Here is a 21,681-nt window from a genome sequence, read left to right on the forward strand (position 1 = left end):
ATCTATCTATCTATCTATCTATCTATCTATCTATCTATCTATCTATCTATCTATCTATCTATCTATCTATCTATCTATCTATCTATCTATCTATCTATCTATCTATCTATCTATCTATCTATCTATCTATCTATCTATCTATCTATCTATCTATCTATCTATCTATCTATCTATCTATCTATCTATCTATCTATCTGCTAACGACTAGATGCTACAGAGTCATGCTATTGGCTACATACTAACGAGTACATGCTAATTACTCATGCTGACAAGTAGATGCTAATTAGTCATGCTAAGGGATACATGCTAACGACTGTATGCTAGCGACTCATGCTAACGGCTACATGCTAACAGGTAGTAAGTGGATACTAGCGACTAACAACTACATGCCAGAGCCCGGACCTAACTCTTACTATCGCCGCGAGTAATGTTTAGTTACATTTATCAGTTACATCAGGCCGTTTGAGAACAGCTATTACGCTGATGTGGCCTTTAGAAAAAATGAGTTTGGCTATAGTAACGTTTTTGAATTCACAATATTTTCAACTCTTATGTATGCATTTTGCAGCTTTAACACTTTTTAGTTTGTTATCCAAGCTGCTTGAGGAGTTTCAACCTAAATATCGCATATTGTTTTTGTAAATAATGAGTCAGAAACAAAGGTTTCTGTGCTGTTGTGACATCTGACTCCATGTTTCATTTTCCAGATGAAGAAGAATATTCAGCTGGCGAGCTGTCCGAGTGTACCACCTGTCACCGAAGGTTTTTCCCAAAAGTCTTGGTAAAGTCAACGGTTCTCAAGGTAGCCAAGGTGCTATTTGTCTTGGTCACTGGAAAACGGTTTCTCTCCCTCCAGGAAAAACATTCCAAAATCTGCCAAAAGTCCGCATCCAAACGGAGGAAGGTGTTTGACTCCAGCAAGCAAAGGGCGACTGGCACAGAAATCCCAACCCTCAAACCGCTAAAACCAAAGGTATCGTCACAACCAGAATTGGGCCATTATTTCAAAGAAAATAATTACTGTATATTCCGGACTATAGAGCGCATTATAAGCCGCACCCACCACATTTCGGGAGGAAAACCGATTTTGTACATACACAAGCCGCACCTGTATATTAGCCACATGCGCCCACATTGAAAAATGCAACACAAACACAAAATTAACCCACACCCGACACAGTCCAAAAATCAGAGCCGGCAAATTGAACGGAAAATGATAACGGTACTTAAGGTTTGATGCAGACCTGCAGAGTCCGGGTGCCCGTTGAAAGTAATCCAAGGGAAAAAGTGTCTAATTCCAAAGGTAAGAGTGGGAAAAATATATTTCCACTATTGTCTGCCGCGTCCACAAACACGTCTCACTTTTACTCCACTTCCCGTCAGCCCGCATTTGCCCCGCCCCTTCTTTCTCATTTGCTCGTGCAAAACATATCAGAATAAGTTTCTAAAATAAATACATTACAAAAATATACAGTTGCAAATACATATTATACATGGTTACACATATTTACAAAGAAAGACGGTACACTCAGAGAGTCTTCAAAGCTTTAATAATATTATAACTTTCATCCCAAACCGTGCCTGTGAAGGGAAGCAAAACGCTACTAGCAAAACGCTTGCGACAAAAAAGTCATACCGTACATGTAGAAACCACGTCCTCATCGTCTTCCTTATAACTAACGTCATCAAAGTCGTCTTCCTTCAGTATGGGAAAGAGACTTAATCAAAGACACGCTAGCAACACGCTCGCAAAGTAAATTTTACATGCAGTAGCTCTGTTTCTTCCTTGAACGGACTGCTTGATTGCGTTTAGCTTGAAAGATGTATCATGTGCCTTTCTTTTTGCAATTTGCATGATGAGGATATGTCTACGCTAATTTAATTTAAGCACAAGCTAAGAAGTTGCAGTCTTCCTCGGCGCATATATTCCACCGGTCTAAATCTTACCTTTTGTACTCGAACGCTGCTGGCGGCCGTTAGAAAAATTACATAAATTGGCCGCATCACTGAATAAGCCGCAGGGTTGAAAGTTTGGGGAAAAAGTAGCGGCTTATATAGAATTTACGGTAGTTGTAGTTACTCACTACTTTTTCCCAAAAATAACTGAGTTACTCTGTAGTAAACCTAACTAGTGACCAGGGAAGTAACTACCTCCGCTACTTCAAAAACAACTTGTATATCAAAGAATTGGAAATTTTCTGAGCAGTATTTGAGTCAGTTGAACAGAGAAGAACGGACAAGTTATGTTATAGAACCTTGAATTTTGATGGATAAATTAAGGACTTGATTTTGTCGTTGAAATATATACAATGAAGTATTTTGTACATTTTCACAAAGTACTGTTGATCATTCCCTTTTGCTCCAGTTATGTATCATATAAATAATGTTGGCAAAATTCATGATTCGTTTCACTTGAAGGGCATCATAAATTTTTCATCGTGATGTATTGTATTGAAAGCGCATGTGTTGTGGAGAAGAACATCTTGTCTTATCCCTCGCTATAGTTACCAGTTTATGATACATTTCCGGAATAAGAGTTGTGTTATTACCAGTGTTGGGCACATTACTTTCAAAAAGTAATTAATTATAATTACTCACTACTTCTTCAAGAAGTTACTCTATAGTAAAAGTAACTAATTACCAGGGAAAGTTACTTTCAAAATAAGTTGTATGTCAAAGAATTTGAAATTTTATGAGCAGTTTTCGAGTCAGTTGATTAAAGAACAATATAAGATAAGATAAGTTTAAAAGATTAAATCTAAGTCTAGGGCAGCACAGCGGCGCAGTGGTTAGCGCGTGTGCGGCACAGTTCTAAGGTCTTGGGAACCTCCTGTGTGGGTTCAAATCCAGCTACCGGACTTCCTGTGCGGAGTTTGTATGTTCTCCCCATGCTTGCGTGGGTTTCCTCCGGGCACTCCGGTTTCCTCCCACATTCCAAAGACATGCATTTCAGGTGGATTGGCCGGTACAAATTGTCCCTAGGTGTGAATGAGCGAGCGAGTTGTCTGTCCCTGTGTGCCCTGCGATTGGCTGGCAACCAGTTCAGGGTGTCCCCTGCCCACTGCCCGATGATTGCTGGGATGGGCTCCAGCACCCCCGCGACCCTACTGAGGATAAGCGGTGCAGCTAATGAGATGAATGAGATGAAATCTAAGTCTAATGGTCCGTTGTTAAGCTGGGAAATCCGACTCTTTACTAGAGAATCTGCGTTTTCAGCTTGCCTCGCTAAAAAGAGCTGTTTCGACTCCCAAATGGTAATTTGGGAGTTGAAATTTTGCTTGTTTAAGAAATATAAAAGTAAAAGCAGCACAGCTCATCACCCTCAACACAACATCCCCAGCGTCAAACATGGTGGTGGCAGCATCATGATTTATAAATTTAACAAAAAACAAAAACAAACCATTTTATTTTTTTTATACTCATATTCAAAGTCAATAGCACAGAATACCTGGAAAAAAATGTATTTTGACCAATCACATGAGAAAAATAGCGCCTCAGAGGGAACCGGCTCTCGATTGGTGGGTAGCCGGCTCCCACTCTCCTTTGCGACGACATGAGTCGATTGCAGCATCCACCAATTCGCCTTTTCTCCAGTAGCAACGGCGTTATTCATTTATGACTACTCTTAAAACTGATTTCTTTCTGATTTGCAAAATTGGGCTAAATGGAATTTTGATTCCGGTCAGGCGGAGCCTCCGAAGAATCCCTCCAATTGGCGCCAGAAACGTGAAGACTTCAGAGCCAGCTTGATGGCCTCCAGGGCCCACATGAAGGCCTTGAAAGAAGGCAAACCTTTGCCCCCACCTCCGCCTCCTACCTACGACCCAGGTAAGAGCTAAGCCATTTAGTATGTGTCTCAATACATTGACTACAAAATCCCCTATAGCAGAAAATTACACACAAGCGCATTCAATAACTTATTTCTCTATTTACTATTGTACAATTTATCTGCTGTTTTTTTTATTATACTAGAGCTTGCTTTGCTTATTTCTGCAAATAAGAAAAATAGTATATTTATTTTTTCACTTTATATTTCTTACTTTTCTCTATTTTAACTTATTGGTCCAGTTTAATTAATTAGGCAAGATAATGTTTCTCTTTTTTGTTATGTAGCACCTCCTAGCTGTAATGATCATATAAATGTGCATTTTTAAATAACAGGAACACAATGGCTGCTATGGGTACCCCCGATAATGGCAAAAAAAACACCAATAAAACCCTAAGAAAATTGGTTTGTTTTGGTAGCTTTGAGTCTCCGTAGTTTGTATTCTTCATTGTGCTTTTAAGCACTTGTTTTTGGGCGCATTACACAATACAGCGACATCTAGCGGTCAAGTAATACACACTGTCCCCTGTGTAATGACGCCTCATTTGGGGTTTATTGTAAAATGACACCGACAAAAAAAATGGAATTACAGACACTCCCCTACTTACGAACATTCGAGTTTCGAAAAACGGTAGATACGAACATGCACTTGGAACTTGGACATTGCTGTAAGTTAGATTTTGTATTGTGCATCTTTTTCTGAGCACAAGACAGTACTGTAGTGCTTCTTTCCGCCACTACCGGCGTGTGGCGCTGTGAGAGCTCACCCAGCATCCACCCCGAAGAAGAAATCCGCTTTCTCCTCCTAGTTCGTCTGTAAACATTCTATACTGTATCTCCAGCACCCCAAGAACTTTGACGTTTTTATTGTTTAATATCTTGTGCCTCCATTCAATATGGTTGGTGTAAAGTGTAAAGAAGAGGCGAGCCGTTTCTTTTGAAATGAAAGTGGAATAAGAAAGCTTGATGCGGTTGAGAAAATGGTCGGAACGCTTTTATTCTGCCACTTTTTACCACTGAGGAGGAAGTAGCCTAACTCTTGAAGCCCATCTTCCTAAAGTAAGTTAAACTTCCTTTTATTAATCTTTATAGAGCATATTATTTTATGAAATGTTTATTTTTTTAGTACAAAACAATACAGGTTACTTATGCAAGCCCTAAACATACTTATATAGACCTTAAGCATACAAAATATAGCACTGAAGCAACACAATACTCCTACCTGTGCGGAGACTCCATGCTTTTGAGGGGGGACCCAAAATATTTCTTCGTGGCAGGATCACCAAGTTGCAGACCAATCGGGAGCTTAGCTTTATTTTCTTTAATTTTTTTTTTTTTTACATAATTCAAAACACATAGCGAGTTTTGGTCGCTTTGCGTGCCCATAGCACCGAGACCAAAGACAGAAATAACAGCTACTTCTCGACAGGAATTCCACAAACTAAAAAAAAATACAAATTTCTTAACCAATGATTTTTTGTATGAAAATGTACATTGGTATGATAATTTATGTATTTTTTGCATAACATTGAAATCGATGATTTTTTTTTTAACTGAATATTTTTTGGACCACTATAGACACTGCATATTACGTACTGTCCCTTTAAGAAATCTATTTTTTGATGTCATCTTTATTTTGGGGATTGGAGAAAACAACAAAGGTGCATAATATTACCGGAACATAAATTCATAAAAATAAAATGGCAAACTTTTAAGAAGGTGAAGTGAATAAAATCCGATTAATGCATTTTAAGTTTGATTTCTGTGCAGTTATTTTTCTCTCCTTATCTTTGGGGTGCATGGTGAATCACACACAGGACGTGGCCCCTTTAAAAGGGGCGGGGCTTGGGCCACACAGTTGGCTCTTACACAGGGGACACAGGAGAGAAAAATAAACGAAGGAGAACTGCGTTCATACCAGCTCATAATTAAAATGTAATATTTATTCTATTTTTTTACAGTATTAAAAAAGAAAGGTTGTTCCTCCTAAAGAAACCATTTCACACAAAAATATTTCCCTTGCCCATTTTTCTCAATTTGTAAACATTTTTGTAAAAGCTCCAGGGAGCCGCTCGCCTGCGCTAAAGAGCCGCATGCGACTCCTGAGCTGCGAGTTGCTGACCCCTGAGTTATACTCTCAAAATGGTGTGGCTTTGGACATGTATCCCATACACATCTCTCTGTCTCTTCTTAAGACCTGATCCAGTGTCCTTATTGTCAGCGGAGGTTCAACAAATTCTCGGCTGAAGGTCACATCAAGTTCTGTCGGGATCAAGCTTCCAGGATGGTCAACAAAAACAAGTCTGGAGAAGTTAAGAAAGGACCTGCTCGTGCACAGGTATTTTTCTTAATATATATATATATATATATATATATATATATATATATATATATATATTAATAGAGATGTATCAGTTTCTTCCCCAGGGCTAGCACCACCCTAAACAAGTGCACAGAACTGTCCAAAATGTATATATATCTTGCCATTGTATAAAAAAATTCGTATTTATCGACTTATTTAGGAACAATGTCGCTGCTAAATGTCTTTGCATTATTTTTCATTGCACTATTGTTCCCGATACTCTTAGACTTTTAGCCACTGTAAATTATTTTGCGTATTTATCCTGGCTTTTTCGCCTCTATTAATAGTGCATGTAATTTCACGTATGACCATTAGGTGGCGACGTGATGTGTTTTTAGACAATATGTACCCGCCACATAAATTTATGTGGTGTGTGGGGGCTTAAAATGTCTGATCTAGAAATAAACGGTTAAAGATTGCGTCGACCAAAGACTACATTTCCCACGATGCCTTTCGACGACAATATCCGCAAACCTACGGATTTGCGCTACTAGACTGCAGTTTTTTCATATCAATGCCAACAAGTGGAACTGCGCCAGACGTGACACCTTGATTGACAGAGTAAAGTTATTTTTTTTAATTTGTGGTCACGGTGGCTCGGAAGGTGCTACAAGTTTTTTATTTTGTTAAATAATTTTGCAGTAAATTGTGATTTTACTTATTTTCAACCTGATATTTATATATCTTTCTAGTTTTTCTAGAAAATAATAGTTTAAATAAGCCAAAATTATCACCCAATAGAACAACCGATGTTTTGAATCAGTTTTAGTTTTTCATTTTTCTGTATTTTTCAAAATACTCAATAAAATCAGCAAATATATGTGCAAGTTTTGACTTTATTATTGTTTTGCAAAGCAATCTTTAAAAGCTTCATCAAACCAAACACAATGATTAAATATACTGTACAAACTAGTGAACAGACAATTAATATACTATTTGCTGCAACCTACTGATACTTGAGATTGTATTAGGATGAAGAAAAGATCACACTCTGAAACGGAGATTTGGGTTTTTGAAAGCCATCCAATCAGAGGCGCGTGTTTCCAAAATCGGCTCAGGAAGGAATCAAACTCCGCCTGTAGCTAGAGGCTCATTTATTGGAAAACCCAAGAATGAAACAACACATCTGATTGGTTTAAACGAGATTACATGAACACAGGAAACAAATCTGATTAGTTTAAACAGGAATCACATGTTTAGATGCAGTGTATAATGTTGGTCGCTAGATGGCGTGCAAGTATAATCAATAAAGAAGGATAGTGAAACTTACAAAGCATACAATGCGTCTCTGTAAGAAGAAAGGAATGTAGGATGGGAGGCAAGTTCTCGAGCGGGCTTCCCGGCACTAAAGAGAAGGCCATCTTGATTATTAGTTAGCGGGCCCCAAGAGGATACAATTGTAAGCTCTTCCCAGCACCAAAACGAAGGCCATCTTGATTAATAGTTAGCAGGCCCCAAGAGCGCAACAGCACCTGGATATAATCTTTGGCTTCAATAAAGTTACTCTTGAGGATAACATCATACAAAGGCACATTTAAACTATAATTTCACTCAGCTGAAAGATGCCAATTACTGGACTGTCTCAGAAAATTAGAATATTGTGATAAAGTTCTTTATTTTCTCTAATGCAATTAAAAAAACAAAAATGTCATACATTCTGGATTCATTACACATCAACTGAACTATTTCAAGCCTTTTATTATTTTAATATTGCTGAATTTGGCTTACAGCTTAAGAAAACTCAAAAATCCTATCTAAAAATATTAGAATATCATGAAAAAGTATACAAGTAGGCTATTCAACTAATCACCTGAATCATCTAATTAACTCGAAACACCTTGCGAGGGTTTCCTGAGCCTTAAAAACACTCAGCTTGGTTCAGTAAACTAAATCACAAGTATGGGGAAGACTGCTGTCCAGAGGACCATCATTGATACCCTCCATCAGGAGGGTAAGACACAAAAGGAAAATTCTCAAAGAGCAGGCTGTTCACAGAGTGCAGTTTCAAAGCATATCCACAAAAAGTCTGTTGGAAGGGAAAAATGTGGCCGGAAACGCTGCACAACCAAGAGAGATGACCGCAGCCTTAACAAAATTGTGAAGAAGAGCCGCTTCCAGAATTTGGGGGAGCTTCAAAGACAGTGGGCTGAAGCTGGAGTCCAGGTATCAAAAGCCACAGTTCACAGACGTGTCCGGGAAATGGGCTACAATAGCCGTATTCCCATGGTCAAGCCACTTCTGAACTCAAGACAACGGAAGAAGCGTCTGACTTGGGCTATGGAGAAGAAGCACTGGACAGTTGCAGAGTGGTCCAAAGTCCTCTTTTCAGACGAAAGCAAGTTTTGAATTTCATTTGGGAGTCAAGGCGCCAGAGTCTGGAGAAAGGCTGGAGAGGAGCAAAATCCAAGTTGCTTGAAATCCAGTGTGAAGTTCCCACAGTCAGCAATGGTTTGGAGAGCCATGTCAGCTGCTGGTGTTGGTCCACTGTGTTTCATCAAGTCCAGAGTAAATGCAACTGTGTACCAAGAGATTTTAGAGCACTACATGCTTCCATCTGCTGAAAAGCTCTATGGAGATGAGGATTTTATTTTCCAGCATGATCTGGCACCTGCCCACAGTGCCAAAACCACCAGTAACTGGTGCACTGACCATGGCATCACTGTCCTTGATTGGCCTGCTAATTCCCCTGACCTGAACCCCATCGAGAATTTGTGGGGTATAGTTAAGAAGAAGATGAAAGACACCAGACCTACAAATGCAAATGAGCTGAAGGCCGCTATCGAAGCATCCTGGGCATCAATAACACCTCAGCAATGCCACAGGCTGATTGCCTCCATGCCACGCCGGATTGATGCAGTAATCCGTGCAAAAGGATTCCCAACCAAGTACTGAGTGCATCAATGGACATTTTCAAATGTTTGATTTAGTTTTGCTGTTATAAAATTATTTTTTTACTTGGTCTGAGGAAGTATTCTAATATTTTGAGATAGGATTTTTGAGTTTTTTTCAGCTGTTAGCCAAAATCAGCAATATTCAAATAATAAAAGGCTTGAAATAGTTCAGTTGATGTGTAATGAATCCAGAATGTATGACATTTTTGTTTTTTTAATTGCATTACAGAAAATAAAGAACTTTATCACAATATTCTAATTTTCTGAGACAGTCCAGTATATTGAGAAATAGATGGATAGAGATAGATAGATACTTTATTCATCCCCGCAGGAAAATTCACACTTCCAGCAGCATCCCTGCGCTGGAGAACAAAACAATAATAAAGCAAAAAGAATACAATACACAAATACGGGGGTTGTGGTTTAATGTGGGCCTTTACTCCGCCGGGTGGAGTTAAATAGCCTCATGGCATGAGGAAGAAAAGATCTCCTCAGTCCGAGGTACAAGACTGTGACAGCAGTCTGTCGCTGAAGCTGCTCTTCTGTCTGGAGATAATGCTGTGTAGTGGATGTGATGAATTGTCCATGATTGACCGCAGCTTTTCCAGTGTCTGTCTCTCAGCTACTGTTGTCAGGCTGTCCAGCTCTGTGCTCACAACAGAGCTCGCTTTCCTCACCAGTTTATAAGTAGCATTTTTTTAAGATAAGGTTGGGACATTTCCAGCGGTATACTAGACAAGGTTTCCCGGCACACCGGTCTAGCGGGCCGGATTAAATCCGTTGTCATGCCCAATCCAGCCTGCGGGCTTTCCGTTTGACACCCCTGTATAAAAACATTCCTTTGTCCTCAGTACAAGCCACCGACTCTTATCAAGAAAGTCAACCCGACAGCGTCAAGCAGTCTTCAGGCCTCCTCCCGTCTCCCTACCAGATCAAGCCTTGCACAATCTACCGGTAACGCAAACTATTTTTTTGCTTCTTTGAGATTTGAAAGCACGTTGAGATTCAACACCCGCTGGTTAGCGAGTCACAATCTAGTCACGAGGTAGGGAAGCACAAAAGGCTGCATTGAGTTACGTGTTGTTCCTACTCCAGGAACGCCTTCCCGTAAAATCTCCTCCGCCTCGGCCACTTCAACCAGGACGAACATCACGCCCCCTGCTTCGGGGTGAGTGCCTACAAACAAATGCCAAATGGTGTATTGTTCTAGTGAAAAACGCTAGAATAAGGACATTCAGTCGTAACTACCGTATTTTACGGACTATAAGTCTCTCCGTAGTTCGTTGCGCCGGCCTAAAAATGCAGAATTTAGAGGGTAAAAGCATGCATAAGACGCACTTGAAGTATACATTGCAGAACATGAATATTTAAACACCCTCCTATTTTGCTATTTCTCCCATTTGTCCACTGTGAGAGGGATAAACTAAAAAGAAAAATCCAGAAATCACAATGCTTATTTTTTTAACAATTTGTTTGTGTGATTCAGCTGCAAAGAAGTATTTGAACACCTGAGAAAATGAATGTTAATATTTGGTACAGTCGCCTTTGTTTGCTATTATAGATGTCATACGTTCCCTGTAGTATTTCTCCAGGTTTGGACACACTGCAGGAGGGATCTTGGCCATCTCCTCCACACAGATCTCCTTTAGATCAGTCAGGTTTCTGGGCTGTCGCTGTGAAACACGGAATTTGAGCTCCTTCCAAAGATTTTCGAATGGGTTCGGGTCTGGAGACTAGCTGGACCACACCAGAACCTTGAAATGCTTCTTAGGGAGCCACTCCTTGGTTTTCCTGGCTGTGTGCTTCAGGTCGTTTGGTGGTTGGAAGACCCATCCACGACCCATCTTTAATGCTCTGACTGAGCGAAGGAAGTTGTTCCCTAAAATCTCACAATACACGGCCCCAGTCATCCTCTCCTAAATGCAGTGCACTCGGCCTGTCCCATGTGCAGAAAAACACCCCCAAAGCATGATACTACCACCCCCATGTTTCATAGTAGGACATGCACCTACGATGAAAATTTCATCTATCCCGAATGACGCTGTTAGCATTGTGGGGCTAACTGCTTTCCGCGCTGATAGAAGCGGCGAGCTCACCGGCAAAAGCAAGGGGGGCGGTCTATGCATTTATACCAACAACAACTGGTGTAAAAATGCGAAGATAATATCGAAACACTGCTCACGAGACATTGAACTTTTGACGGTGATCTGCAGACCATTCTACCTACCGAGGGAGTTTAGCGCGACCATCATTACTGCCGTGTACGTGCCCCCCAGCGCTAATACGAAGGAGGCAATGGACGTTCTCTACCGAACTGTGAGTGAACTGCAGCATGCTTACTCCGAGTGCATTTTTATTGCGGCGGGGGACTTTAACCAGGCCAATATGAAAACAGTTCTCCCGCATTTCCATCAGCATGTAAACTTTGCTACAAGAGGTAGGAACACATTAGACCTGGCCTACACAAACATCAAAGGTGCATATAAAGCAGCCCCCCGCCCCCATCTTGGCTCATCAGATCACCTTTCTATTATGCTAATTCCAGCATACAAGCCCCTGCTGACCAGAGAAAAACCTACAGTGAAGCAGGTGAGGGTGTGGTCTGAGGGGGCAATGGAGGCACTACAGGACTGCTTTGATTGCACTGATTGGGACATGTTTAAATCGGCTGCCACTTACAACAACAAAATAAATATAGATGAGTACGCCATTTCTGTGTCAGCCTACATCAGTAAATGCGCAGAAGACGTCAGCAATAACAAAACTATATGCACCCGTGCCAATCAGAAGCCCTGGATGACTGCTGAAATACGAAAACAACTAAAAGTACGGAACCTTGCCTTTAGATCTGGTGACAAGGAGGCGCTGTTATCAGCGAGGGCTAACCTGAACCGGGCTATCAGACTAGCAAAGCGAACGCACAGTCAAAAAATCCAGGAACGTTTCCTCAGCACAACCAACACCAGGGATATGTGGAAAGGCATTCAGGCCATCACCAGTTACAAGTCAACCACCGCCCCAGTGCAGAACACTAGCATGGACTTTCTGAATGACCTCAACAAATTCTTTGGAAGGTTCGAGGCACAAAACGGCACCCCTGCAGCGAAAGCGGTTCCAAATCAGGACGAAAGAGCACTCCACCTGGACTCATCTGACGTGAGGAAGACCCTGAGAAGGGTCAACACAAGGAAGGCTCCAGGCCCGGACAACATTCCGGGGCGGGTACTTAGGGAGTGCGCCGATCAGCTGGCTTGTGTACTAACAGACATTTTCAACACCTCGCTAGACCAAGCCAAAGTACCATCATGCTTCAAATTTGCCAACATCATCCCAGTGCCAAAGAAACCCCAGATCTTATCACTCAACGATTACCGGCCCGTTGCACTGACTCCTATCATAATGAAGTGCTTTGAGAGACTGGTTAAAGAGCACATCACCTCCAGTCTCCCCTCCTCATTCGACCCCTTTCAGTTTGCCTACAGGACAAACCGCTCCACCAGGGATGCCATCTCCTCTGCGCTTCACCTGAGCCTGACACATCTAGAGGAGAAGAACACCCATGTGCGGATGCTGTTCCTGGACTTCAGTTCAGCATTCAACACCATCATCCCACAACATCTGGTAGACAAGATGAGACTCCTGGGTTTCAACACCCCCCTGCGGAACTGGCTGCTGGACTTCCTCTGTGACAGACCCCAATCAGTGCGGATAGGTCAGAACAGTTCAGATGTCATCTACCTCAGCACGGGCTCCCCCCAAGGCTGCGTCCTAAGCCCCTTGCTGTTCACCTTGATGACACACGACTGCGTCCCTAGGTCCGCCACAAACCACATCGTGAAGTATGCTGACGACACAACAGTGGTGGGCCTCATCAGGGATGACAACGACCTGGCCTACAGAGAGGAGGTGGAGCAGTTGGTGGGCTGGTGCAGGGACAACAGCCTGGTCCTGAATGTCGACAAAACTAAAGAGATCATTGTCGACTTTAGGAAAAACCAGCCCAACCATGCCCCACTTTGCATCAACAACAAGGCTGTGGAGGTTGTCAGCAGTATCAAGTTCCTAGGGGTGCACATTACAAACAAACTCACCTGGTCCGTAAACACTGCATCACTGGTTAAGAGGGCACAGCAGCGCCTGTACTTCCTGCGGAGGATGAGGAGAGCCCACCTGCCCCCACCCTCCCTCATTACATTCTACAGGGGCACCATAGAGAGTATCCTGACCAGCTGTATCTCTGTGTGGTGTGGAGGCTGCAGCGCTACCGACTGGGGTAGTGTGAGGAGGGTAACGAGGACAGCAGAGAAAATAATCGGGACTACACTTCCCTCCATTCAGGACATTGGCCAGAAGCACTGCCTATCCCATGCAAAAAACATTACCGGGGACCCCTCTCACCCCCATCATGGACTGTTCACTCTGCTAGCCTCTGGGAAGAGGTACTGCAGTGTGCGGTGCAGGACCACCAGGCTCCGCAATAGTCTAGTCCCCCTGGCCATTAGACTGTTAAATGGTCAATCCAACATATAGTTAACTTAAATCTAAACGGCTGCTAATCTGACTTTTGCACTACTGGCAGTTTTTTTTATAGCTTGCCACTCCTTGCACATTGCTCTCTGCACTATTGTAATTACAGCGTTATTGTTACAGTGTTAATGTTACTGTGTACCTGACTTGTTAACCTGACTGCCCATATTGCACATCTGATTAGCTACTCTTCTTGCACTATCGGCACTATGGTAAAATACTACACGTAGCCAAAATACAATACAACATTATTTATATCTGTACATTCAAGGAAACTGTGGGGGTCAGATGCATCGACATTTCGTTCTGTATACACGTGTACTAGAATGACAATAAAGTAGATCTGAATCTGAATCTGAATCTGAATCTGAATTTCAGACCCCTCCATGATTTCTAAGTGGGAGATATAACAAAATAGCAGGGTGTCAAATACTTATTTTCTTCACTGAAAGTCGCATTTTGGGGGAAATGTATTTGATGGATTCCAACACCAAAAACGTTCAGGTCATCTCAATTTGAAATAAAAATGAAATAGAAAACACGTACGTGCATATCTTTTAATTGTTTTCATTTTTCTTTCTTTGAGTCTTAGTTCTTTTCATTTTTTTCATTTTTGGTCCTTTATTGTCCTTATTCATCTTCTTTTCAAAAGTAATAAGGTGCATTTCAGTCATTTTGAGTCTCTCTTTTCCGTTGTGACATTGGCGCTTGTTTTCAGAGGCACGGCAGAATACAGCGACATCTAGTGAGAAAATAATACAGACTGTCCCTTTTAACTTTCATATTAAGGAAGGAGCCTCAAACTATCATCTTGGGGGTCCGCAATTAGGCCCTGGGTCGCGAGTTTGAGACCACTGCCTTAGGGGCTCCCCCAAAAAAGTAAAATTAGCAAAATATTTTTACCATATCATACACTTTAAGCCAATTTTAAGTATTATTTTTTTTGTTATTTAGCTAGAAAACCTGCTAAAACTTAAGTAACAGAAAAATACTAAAGAGAAAACTGGAATATTTCTTTCCTTTTTTCTCTTTTTCTCTATTTCTTATTCCCTCTTTTTCTTTCTTTATCCCCTTTTTATTTATTTATTTTCTTTCTCTTTTTCTTGTTTTCTTTTTATCTTTTTTTGTTTCATTTTTTTCTGAAGTTTTGTATTTCTTGCTCTTTGTATCTTTCTGTATTCCTATGTCTTTTCAGCTTTCCTGCTTTCTGTATATTTTTTTCTTTTTTTCCCCTCTATATTTCTTTCTCTATATATGTATTTCCTTCAAATTTGAGACTCTTCAATTGAGCAATTTCATATTGAAAACTTTAAAGTAACAAGGTGTATTTATGAACGCCTCCTAGTGGTAAAACAACAAAAACCAAAACCTTCATTTATTACAAAAATGAAACAAGATCGAGTTGAATAATCCCTCTTGCTGCTTCGTGTACCTGAAAACAAAAACCCTTGCAAAAGGCTTGGCAAAAAAAATGAAAGAGTAATTGGTGTAGTTTGGTCACTTTGAGTCTTAGTAGTTTGTATTATTCTTGAGCTTTATAGCGGTCAAATAATACACTCTGTCGTTCGAAAGCCCATCTTTGACAATTTAAAAATGGCAGTTTGCCTCAAGATAAATAATAATTGGTCGCATGTGTTAGGAATTAAATATTAAAATGTACCGTTTACCAAATTGTTCGAATTAGTTATCTGACTCCATTAACAAAACACAACCTACATTCACCTAACAATGCGCGCTCCTTTCTTGATGGCAAAGATTGACAGATTTAATTTCTTAAACTATTTTACTAAGTGAACTCCATCGAATATGGCCGAATTAGTATCGCTCGAGTCTCTGTCAAGCATCCTCTCTCTCCCGCTTCTTCTTTCGGCCCACGTTTTTCCACAAGCTGGTGTGCCGGCTCCTCCCACGGGCGTGCCAATGAAGCCCCCTGTGCTCCACCATCTCGGAGAAGAGCCTCCCGATGTCTGGACCAACCAAAACAACTTCTCCAAACAATGCCTGCCGTCCTCTGTCAGAGTCCTGTTATCAACAGAACTAGACAAAATATTCTGCATTCGGATCAGCATGACCTGTCATTGATCTTAAGCCTACTCTGTGAAAATCTTCATTGCACTCAACAAATGTAACTTGTATTGAATCATATAAAATATAAAATCCTTTACCTCGGCTCAAAGAAGGTTGAAATTGGAGTACTGTGTATGCATTATGCGCACAAGTACCGAATAATCAGCTCTTATATTTCTGTTCAGTGTGGGCGTTAAGAGCCGAATAGTCAGCTCTGGATACGGTATCACAAGAAACAATACACCCGTGAGAGGACTGCCCAGTAGGAAGAAACTAGAAGACACTTCCGCTAAGAGGTGAGAAAAAAAAGAAAAAGACATGAAAAAGCATCATGCATAAGTTTTCTAATATGTAGTCGTTTTTGGGGTATTACACGATTGCACTCTACATCTAGAACAGTGTTTTTCAACCAGTATGCTGCAGGAAATTGACTAGCTTTTGTCTTGGCAAAAAGCACGGAATTGTTCAGGATCTGTTTTATTCTAGTGATATTTAATGAATTAGTTCATTGGAGCTTTTTAAGACTGCAACATATGATAATGTAAATAGAGTAAAATTGTTCAATTACCGTATTTTCCGCACTATAAGGCGCACCTAAAAGCCTTTATTTTTTTCAAAAGCTGACCATGCGCCTTATAATACAGTGCGCCTTATTTATGGATCAATATTAAGTCGCAAAATCTTGCAACTAACTTGCAGCCGCCGACTAGATTTTCCCCCGAACGCCAAGTTGTCCGCGATGTATGATGGGATTTATTTACCTGCTTTACATTGGCTAACCAATGTGTCAATCATCATTTGAATCGATCACTATTGGCTAAAGTTATTCGGAGGTAAAGGGGCGGATCCTTTTTATCATTTACAGGCTGGCATAGGCTTAAGCGGCAAAACAAAGCCTGCAATTGGCCGAAAAAGATGTGTCAATCATCAGTTTACTCGATCACTATTGGCTAAAGTTATTCGGAGGTAAAGGGGCAGATCCTTTTTATCATTAACAGGCTGGCATAGGCTTAAGCGGCAAAACAAAGCCTGCAATTGGCCGAAAAAGATAAATGTGAATAGCACGTTGGGTTGACGGCATAGAGAAAGCATTTTTTACTATTCTGTATTTGTAAATATTTTATTCTCCTGGATTTACTACACTTACGGATATAAGAGGACCATGGCTGCACATTATTATGAACACAACGACTTCGGTGAGCTACTCCGGCTATATATTTTCCCTGTATCTTGTTTCAGACTGAACTCGATGTTTCTGTGATAAGCGGTGCAGATAATGGATGGAATGGAGTGTCTATTTTTAAATTAAACTCAATTCCAAGTGTTTATTGTCATATGCACAGTAAAGTTGCGAGCGAAAAAGAAAATGGAAACTAAGGAATGGGTGGCGTTTCTTGAATCCCAAGACTTTAACCTTTCGAATGATTGAACGATGCATTTGAGTGACATCGTACGGACACCGCATGCGCACGTGTTCTCGACACGTATTTGCTTCTTTGCAAGCTTTGGGAATGTTAAGGGGGTAATAAGTTTGACTGAACTATCTGACTGTTTTGTCGACGTTCCCATTGTAGCGCCTTATAATCCGGTGCGTCTTATGTATGTCTAATATAGGACCAAAAACTATTTTTTCTGGGTGCGCCCTATAACCCGGTGCGCCTTATAGTGCGGAAAATACGGTATTTCCTTATTTCACTAAAACAACAGAAACTGACAGGACATAATAAACCACTTTTTGTTCCACTGGCAGGTACTTTTTGGTGATTTTTAAGTTGTTTATTTTTCCAGAAAAATATACATGAAAAACCTAATAAATTTACGAAGAAAGACCCAACACAGAAAGTTTTAATATTATACGGTACCTGAACCCCAAAAAATACAAAAGGTGCCCTACTTATGAATGAGACTCCTGTACTATTTTTTGTAATATTTCAGTAATTACTATGTAGTTTTAGCATAGTAGTTTTTTATTTTATTCCTCTAGCACTTTTGTTGTATTTTGAAAGTAGATTTTTTTTGTATATCTGTAGTATTTTCACAGTATTTTGTATTAATTTTTTGATTATAGTACTTTTGTACTATTTTTTTTTAGTATTTTACTATCGTTCCGTATGATCGTTCGTAAGTTGAATTGGCATTAACACTATTATGGAAGATATGGAAGGGTATTTCATGATTACAGTACCAGGCGCTAGACAGCACAGACACAAATTGGGATATTTCCCATATCACAGTGGTTGAAAAACACTGATACTGATAATGTAGGCAACATGATCACTTATACTTTTTTAAAAAAAAAGACGTACAACTGGGTCAGGGAATCAATTTCCAAACATTTTTGACAGACTGTGTGCATTTTTGATTAAACAATTTTTCCTTTGCTCAAATAGGTTGATAATCACTGTCCTAGGTGTACCATTTTTCCCACACCATAAGGCGCACCAGACTATAAGGCCACTTTCAAATTTCTGCCGAATTAGGGATTTTAGGCGCCGCCTTATTGTCTGGAAAATACAGTCAATGTTCTTTTTGAAATGAAGTTGTTTCTGATGTCGTTGTCTTCCATTCCTCAGGGGTGACACGGAAGGGAACCACAACGTGGGAAACGGCAAAATAGATGACAAAAATTGCCACCAATGCGGGAGCAGGTACCCCATCGAATCGGCGAAATTTTGCTGCAAGTGCGGCATCGCAAGGTTGTGTATCTGAGAACCAAAGCGAAGAAGTACTTCGAAGTATATTTAATCCGGGTCGGCTGTGAAAGAGCTCAAGTTTGCTTTAAAGGGACAGTGTGTAGTAGTTAGTATCTCCTAGTGGGGAAAAATATTTATTCGGAAAAAAACCCCAATATGGATTTAAATAATAAGAAATAGTATATGAACTATCATACATACAGTACGTGTATTTATTCCAATACTTGCTAGTTGAGACATTTGCTGTTACATGAGCATTTATGTATTAATATACATGCAGGCATCTACTTTTCTTCTTCTATTTTTTTTTAGTAGATTAGTTTCATGGAATGGGTTTTGAAATACTCAGAATTAAAGCAAAATAATATATTAGGGCACCTGTTTTAAGCACTTAATTTGATTTTTAGTTTTATAGTACTTTTGTAGTAATACTGCATTAGTGTTTTTGTATTTCTGTAGTGGTATTTTTTGTGTTAGAGTGATACTGTAGTAACATAGTTGCAGTAGTTTTGAAGTATTTTTTTCTCCTTTTGAGAATTAAAACAAAATAATATATCAGGTTCCTGTCTCAAGCAATAAATTGGATATTTCCTTTGGTATAAAATGAAATGAAATGTACTTTGGTCAAAAGTACTTTGGTAGTACTTCTGTAGTATTTTATTTATTTTCCGGATTAGAAGTGAATCATCTTTTGGGTTCTTGTTCAAGCACTGAATTTGATATTTGGTTTTGTAGTATTTCTGTTGTATTTCTTTTCAGAATAAATACTAATTAATCTAGTAGGTTTGTGTTTTAAGCATTAACTTTGATATTTAGTTTTTGTAGTATTTCTAAAATATTTTCGTAGTAAACACACAAAAGGACAACAAGGATCATGCTCACACCTAATGAAAAACATTTTATTAGTAGTACTTTATCCACGATTATGTACTGTATATTATCATGATAATGTCATTTTCATTCGGCGGGCCGGATTAAAAAAGCCAAGCGGGCTGCATGTGGCCCGCGGGCCGTAGTTTGCACACCCGCGTACCACAGGACCACATTAAAAAAACATCTGCAAAAAGCTAGGCAAAAATAGTGCAATATAATCACTTTGAACTTCCAGAGTTTGTATTCTTCCCTGCGTTTTTGAGCACTCATTTTCGGTTAAACAAAACAATAGTGACATCTAGTGGTCAAAAAACACACTGTCCCTTTAAGCATGGGCTTAGTTTTTACTCCTCAGAGCTTGTTTAAAAGAAGGAAAGTGTTAAGTGTGGGGTCAATCATTAATAAGAGGAGCATCATTTCCCTTGAAGAATATAAAAACAACAAAAAGTATGCTTCTAGATTTGATTATGAGGTTTTGCTTGTCGTTTTTTTTTTTTTTTTAAATAAATGTACCTTTTCATTTTTGGTCATGGACCAATCCCGTTTTTTTCCCTTTCCTGCTAATTTTTGTATTTATTTTACAATGTATCAGTATCCTTGTTAACCTTTGCATCATTGATCCGGCTTTGATGAAATACAGGCTCGGCACATTGACTTGTTTGCCCGCCTCACTGTTTACCGACAGCATGCACCAGCCTATCACAGTCTCCGCACGCGGACAATCACGCCCAGCCAGCACACAAATACAACCTGCTCCGTGTGATAGCATTTGCTGTGCGCTGTCTGTTCAGAACACTATGCATGATATGTTGATATCAATGACAATAAACACAATTCAGTTCGAAATCCGCGAAGCAGTGAACCAGCGATAAGTGAAGCGCGGAGTAGCGAGGGGTCTCTGTGAATACTCTGCCCCCTGATGGACAGTGTAAAAAATGCAAAACAGTCGTCCACACATCCGAACAAATAAATTCCAGTTCCTATCGATAAATGTCATACTTCGATCGATTTACAATAAAGATTCGAATTACTGAAATGTGAAGCTTTAATTATGAGTACAGCGATACTTCTACTTACAAATGTCTTTACGTAAAAAGTTTCAGGTTACAAAGTACCTGAACCGGAAAATATTCCCTCTAGCTACAAAGGCGTTTCAGGATACAAAGTCAAAAATACAGTACAGTACACGCTGCCATTGGCCGCTCCCATGGTTCTACCTGGCCACCTGATGCGTGTGCGTGAATCCTGGCATGCTCCTCGTGTCCCCTTCCCGCTCTGTAAATTGTTTACTGTATGGTACTGCTACAAAGAGCTATCATTCACAATGGATGAGGTGCATATGCATGAATCCCGGCATGCTCTTCATGTCTATTGTGTGGTACTGCTACGGAGAGGTATCATTCACTTTGGACCCCAAGAGTGTATGTGCGGATCCCGGCATGCTCTTCGTGTCCCCTTCCTGCTCTGTTGACAGTCTATTGTGTGGTACTGCTACAAAGCGCTATCATTCGCTATGGACCCCACGAAAGTCATACAGAAAAGTGGACAAGGAAAAAAGAAGAGACTTTCCGCCCATCCAAACAAAGGAAGAGATAATACAAAGATATGAAGAAACACTGCCGTGCAGGAGATGTTTGTAGACAACAAGGAGAAGGACGCAGCCACCAGTCCAAATTAAAGATATCTTGGCAAAACTATTAAGTTTCAGAATTTATGGAAATAAATGGTCGGGCTTTTGTTCACTATGATGACGTTTTCATCACGCATTTCCGACGGATTGTCGAAAGCTGGCAAAAGCAGATGTCATTGGATCGGTTTTTCAAGAAACAGGAGGCAAAGAACACTGCTAAGGACCAGTAAATAAAGAGGCCAGTTAAAAGGTACAGTATTTTATTATTTCTTTTATCCTTTGTTTTTTTTTTTAACATTACGTGCCTGTCGTTTTAAGTTTATGGTGCGGTAATGTGATGTCAATATGTATTTGTTTCATGTTCTGATGCTTTTTATGATTTATTTGATAAAAAAATCTTACTTTTGCGGGGTTTGGAACGGATTAGCGCATCTACATTCAAACGGTGTCTCTACTTACAAATGTTTAAGGTTACAAAGCTATACCCAGAACTAATTAAATTCGTAACTAGAGGTAACGCTGTATTTTATTGTGAGTTTGATGAAATCGGCCTCCTTTGGCATCTTTGGGATACCTCGTCTGGTCCCTTCTCAAGGTTTCTTTATTTTCCTCATAATAATAATAATAATAATAATTTCCTTTGTATTGTCATTCTTTGTAACAATGTACACAGAACGAAATGTCGATACACCTGACCCGTTGTAGCGAGTCGATGCAGCCGCAGCCAGAGGGCGCCGCCATTATACCAATTAGGTATGTCTCGGTCGAGGCGCGAACCAGCGACCTCCCAGTCTCAAAGCGGGCACACTACC

General features: G+C 40.2%; 1 protein-coding gene across 1 annotated transcript in view; it reads left to right on the plus strand.

Annotated features, from left to right (window-relative positions):
- The window catches only part of zc2hc1a (zinc finger, C2HC-type containing 1A), a 30,526-nt gene extending 10,633 nt beyond the window's left edge, over nucleotides 1-19,893 (plus strand). The window contains exons 4-11 of the mRNA XM_088321883.1: nucleotides 708-781; nucleotides 857-973; nucleotides 3,687-3,828; nucleotides 6,022-6,164; nucleotides 9,931-10,033; nucleotides 10,175-10,247; nucleotides 15,859-15,969; nucleotides 18,247-19,893. Coding sequence (XP_088178009.1) covers nucleotides 708-781; nucleotides 857-973; nucleotides 3,687-3,828; nucleotides 6,022-6,164; nucleotides 9,931-10,033; nucleotides 10,175-10,247; nucleotides 15,859-15,969; nucleotides 18,247-18,382 — 899 coding nt within the window. The 3' untranslated portion in view covers nucleotides 18,383-19,893. The remainder of the gene's footprint in view (nucleotides 1-707; nucleotides 782-856; nucleotides 974-3,686; nucleotides 3,829-6,021; nucleotides 6,165-9,930; nucleotides 10,034-10,174; nucleotides 10,248-15,858; nucleotides 15,970-18,246) is intronic.
- The last annotated feature ends 1,788 nt before the right edge of the window (nucleotides 19,894-21,681 follow it).

This window comes from Urocampus carinirostris, chromosome 18 (assembly GCF_059441175.1).
Source record: "Urocampus carinirostris isolate Australia breed hairy pipefish chromosome 18, RoL_Ucar_1.0, whole genome shotgun sequence".
Classification (NCBI taxonomy): domain Eukaryota; kingdom Metazoa; phylum Chordata; class Actinopteri; order Syngnathiformes; family Syngnathidae; genus Urocampus; species Urocampus carinirostris.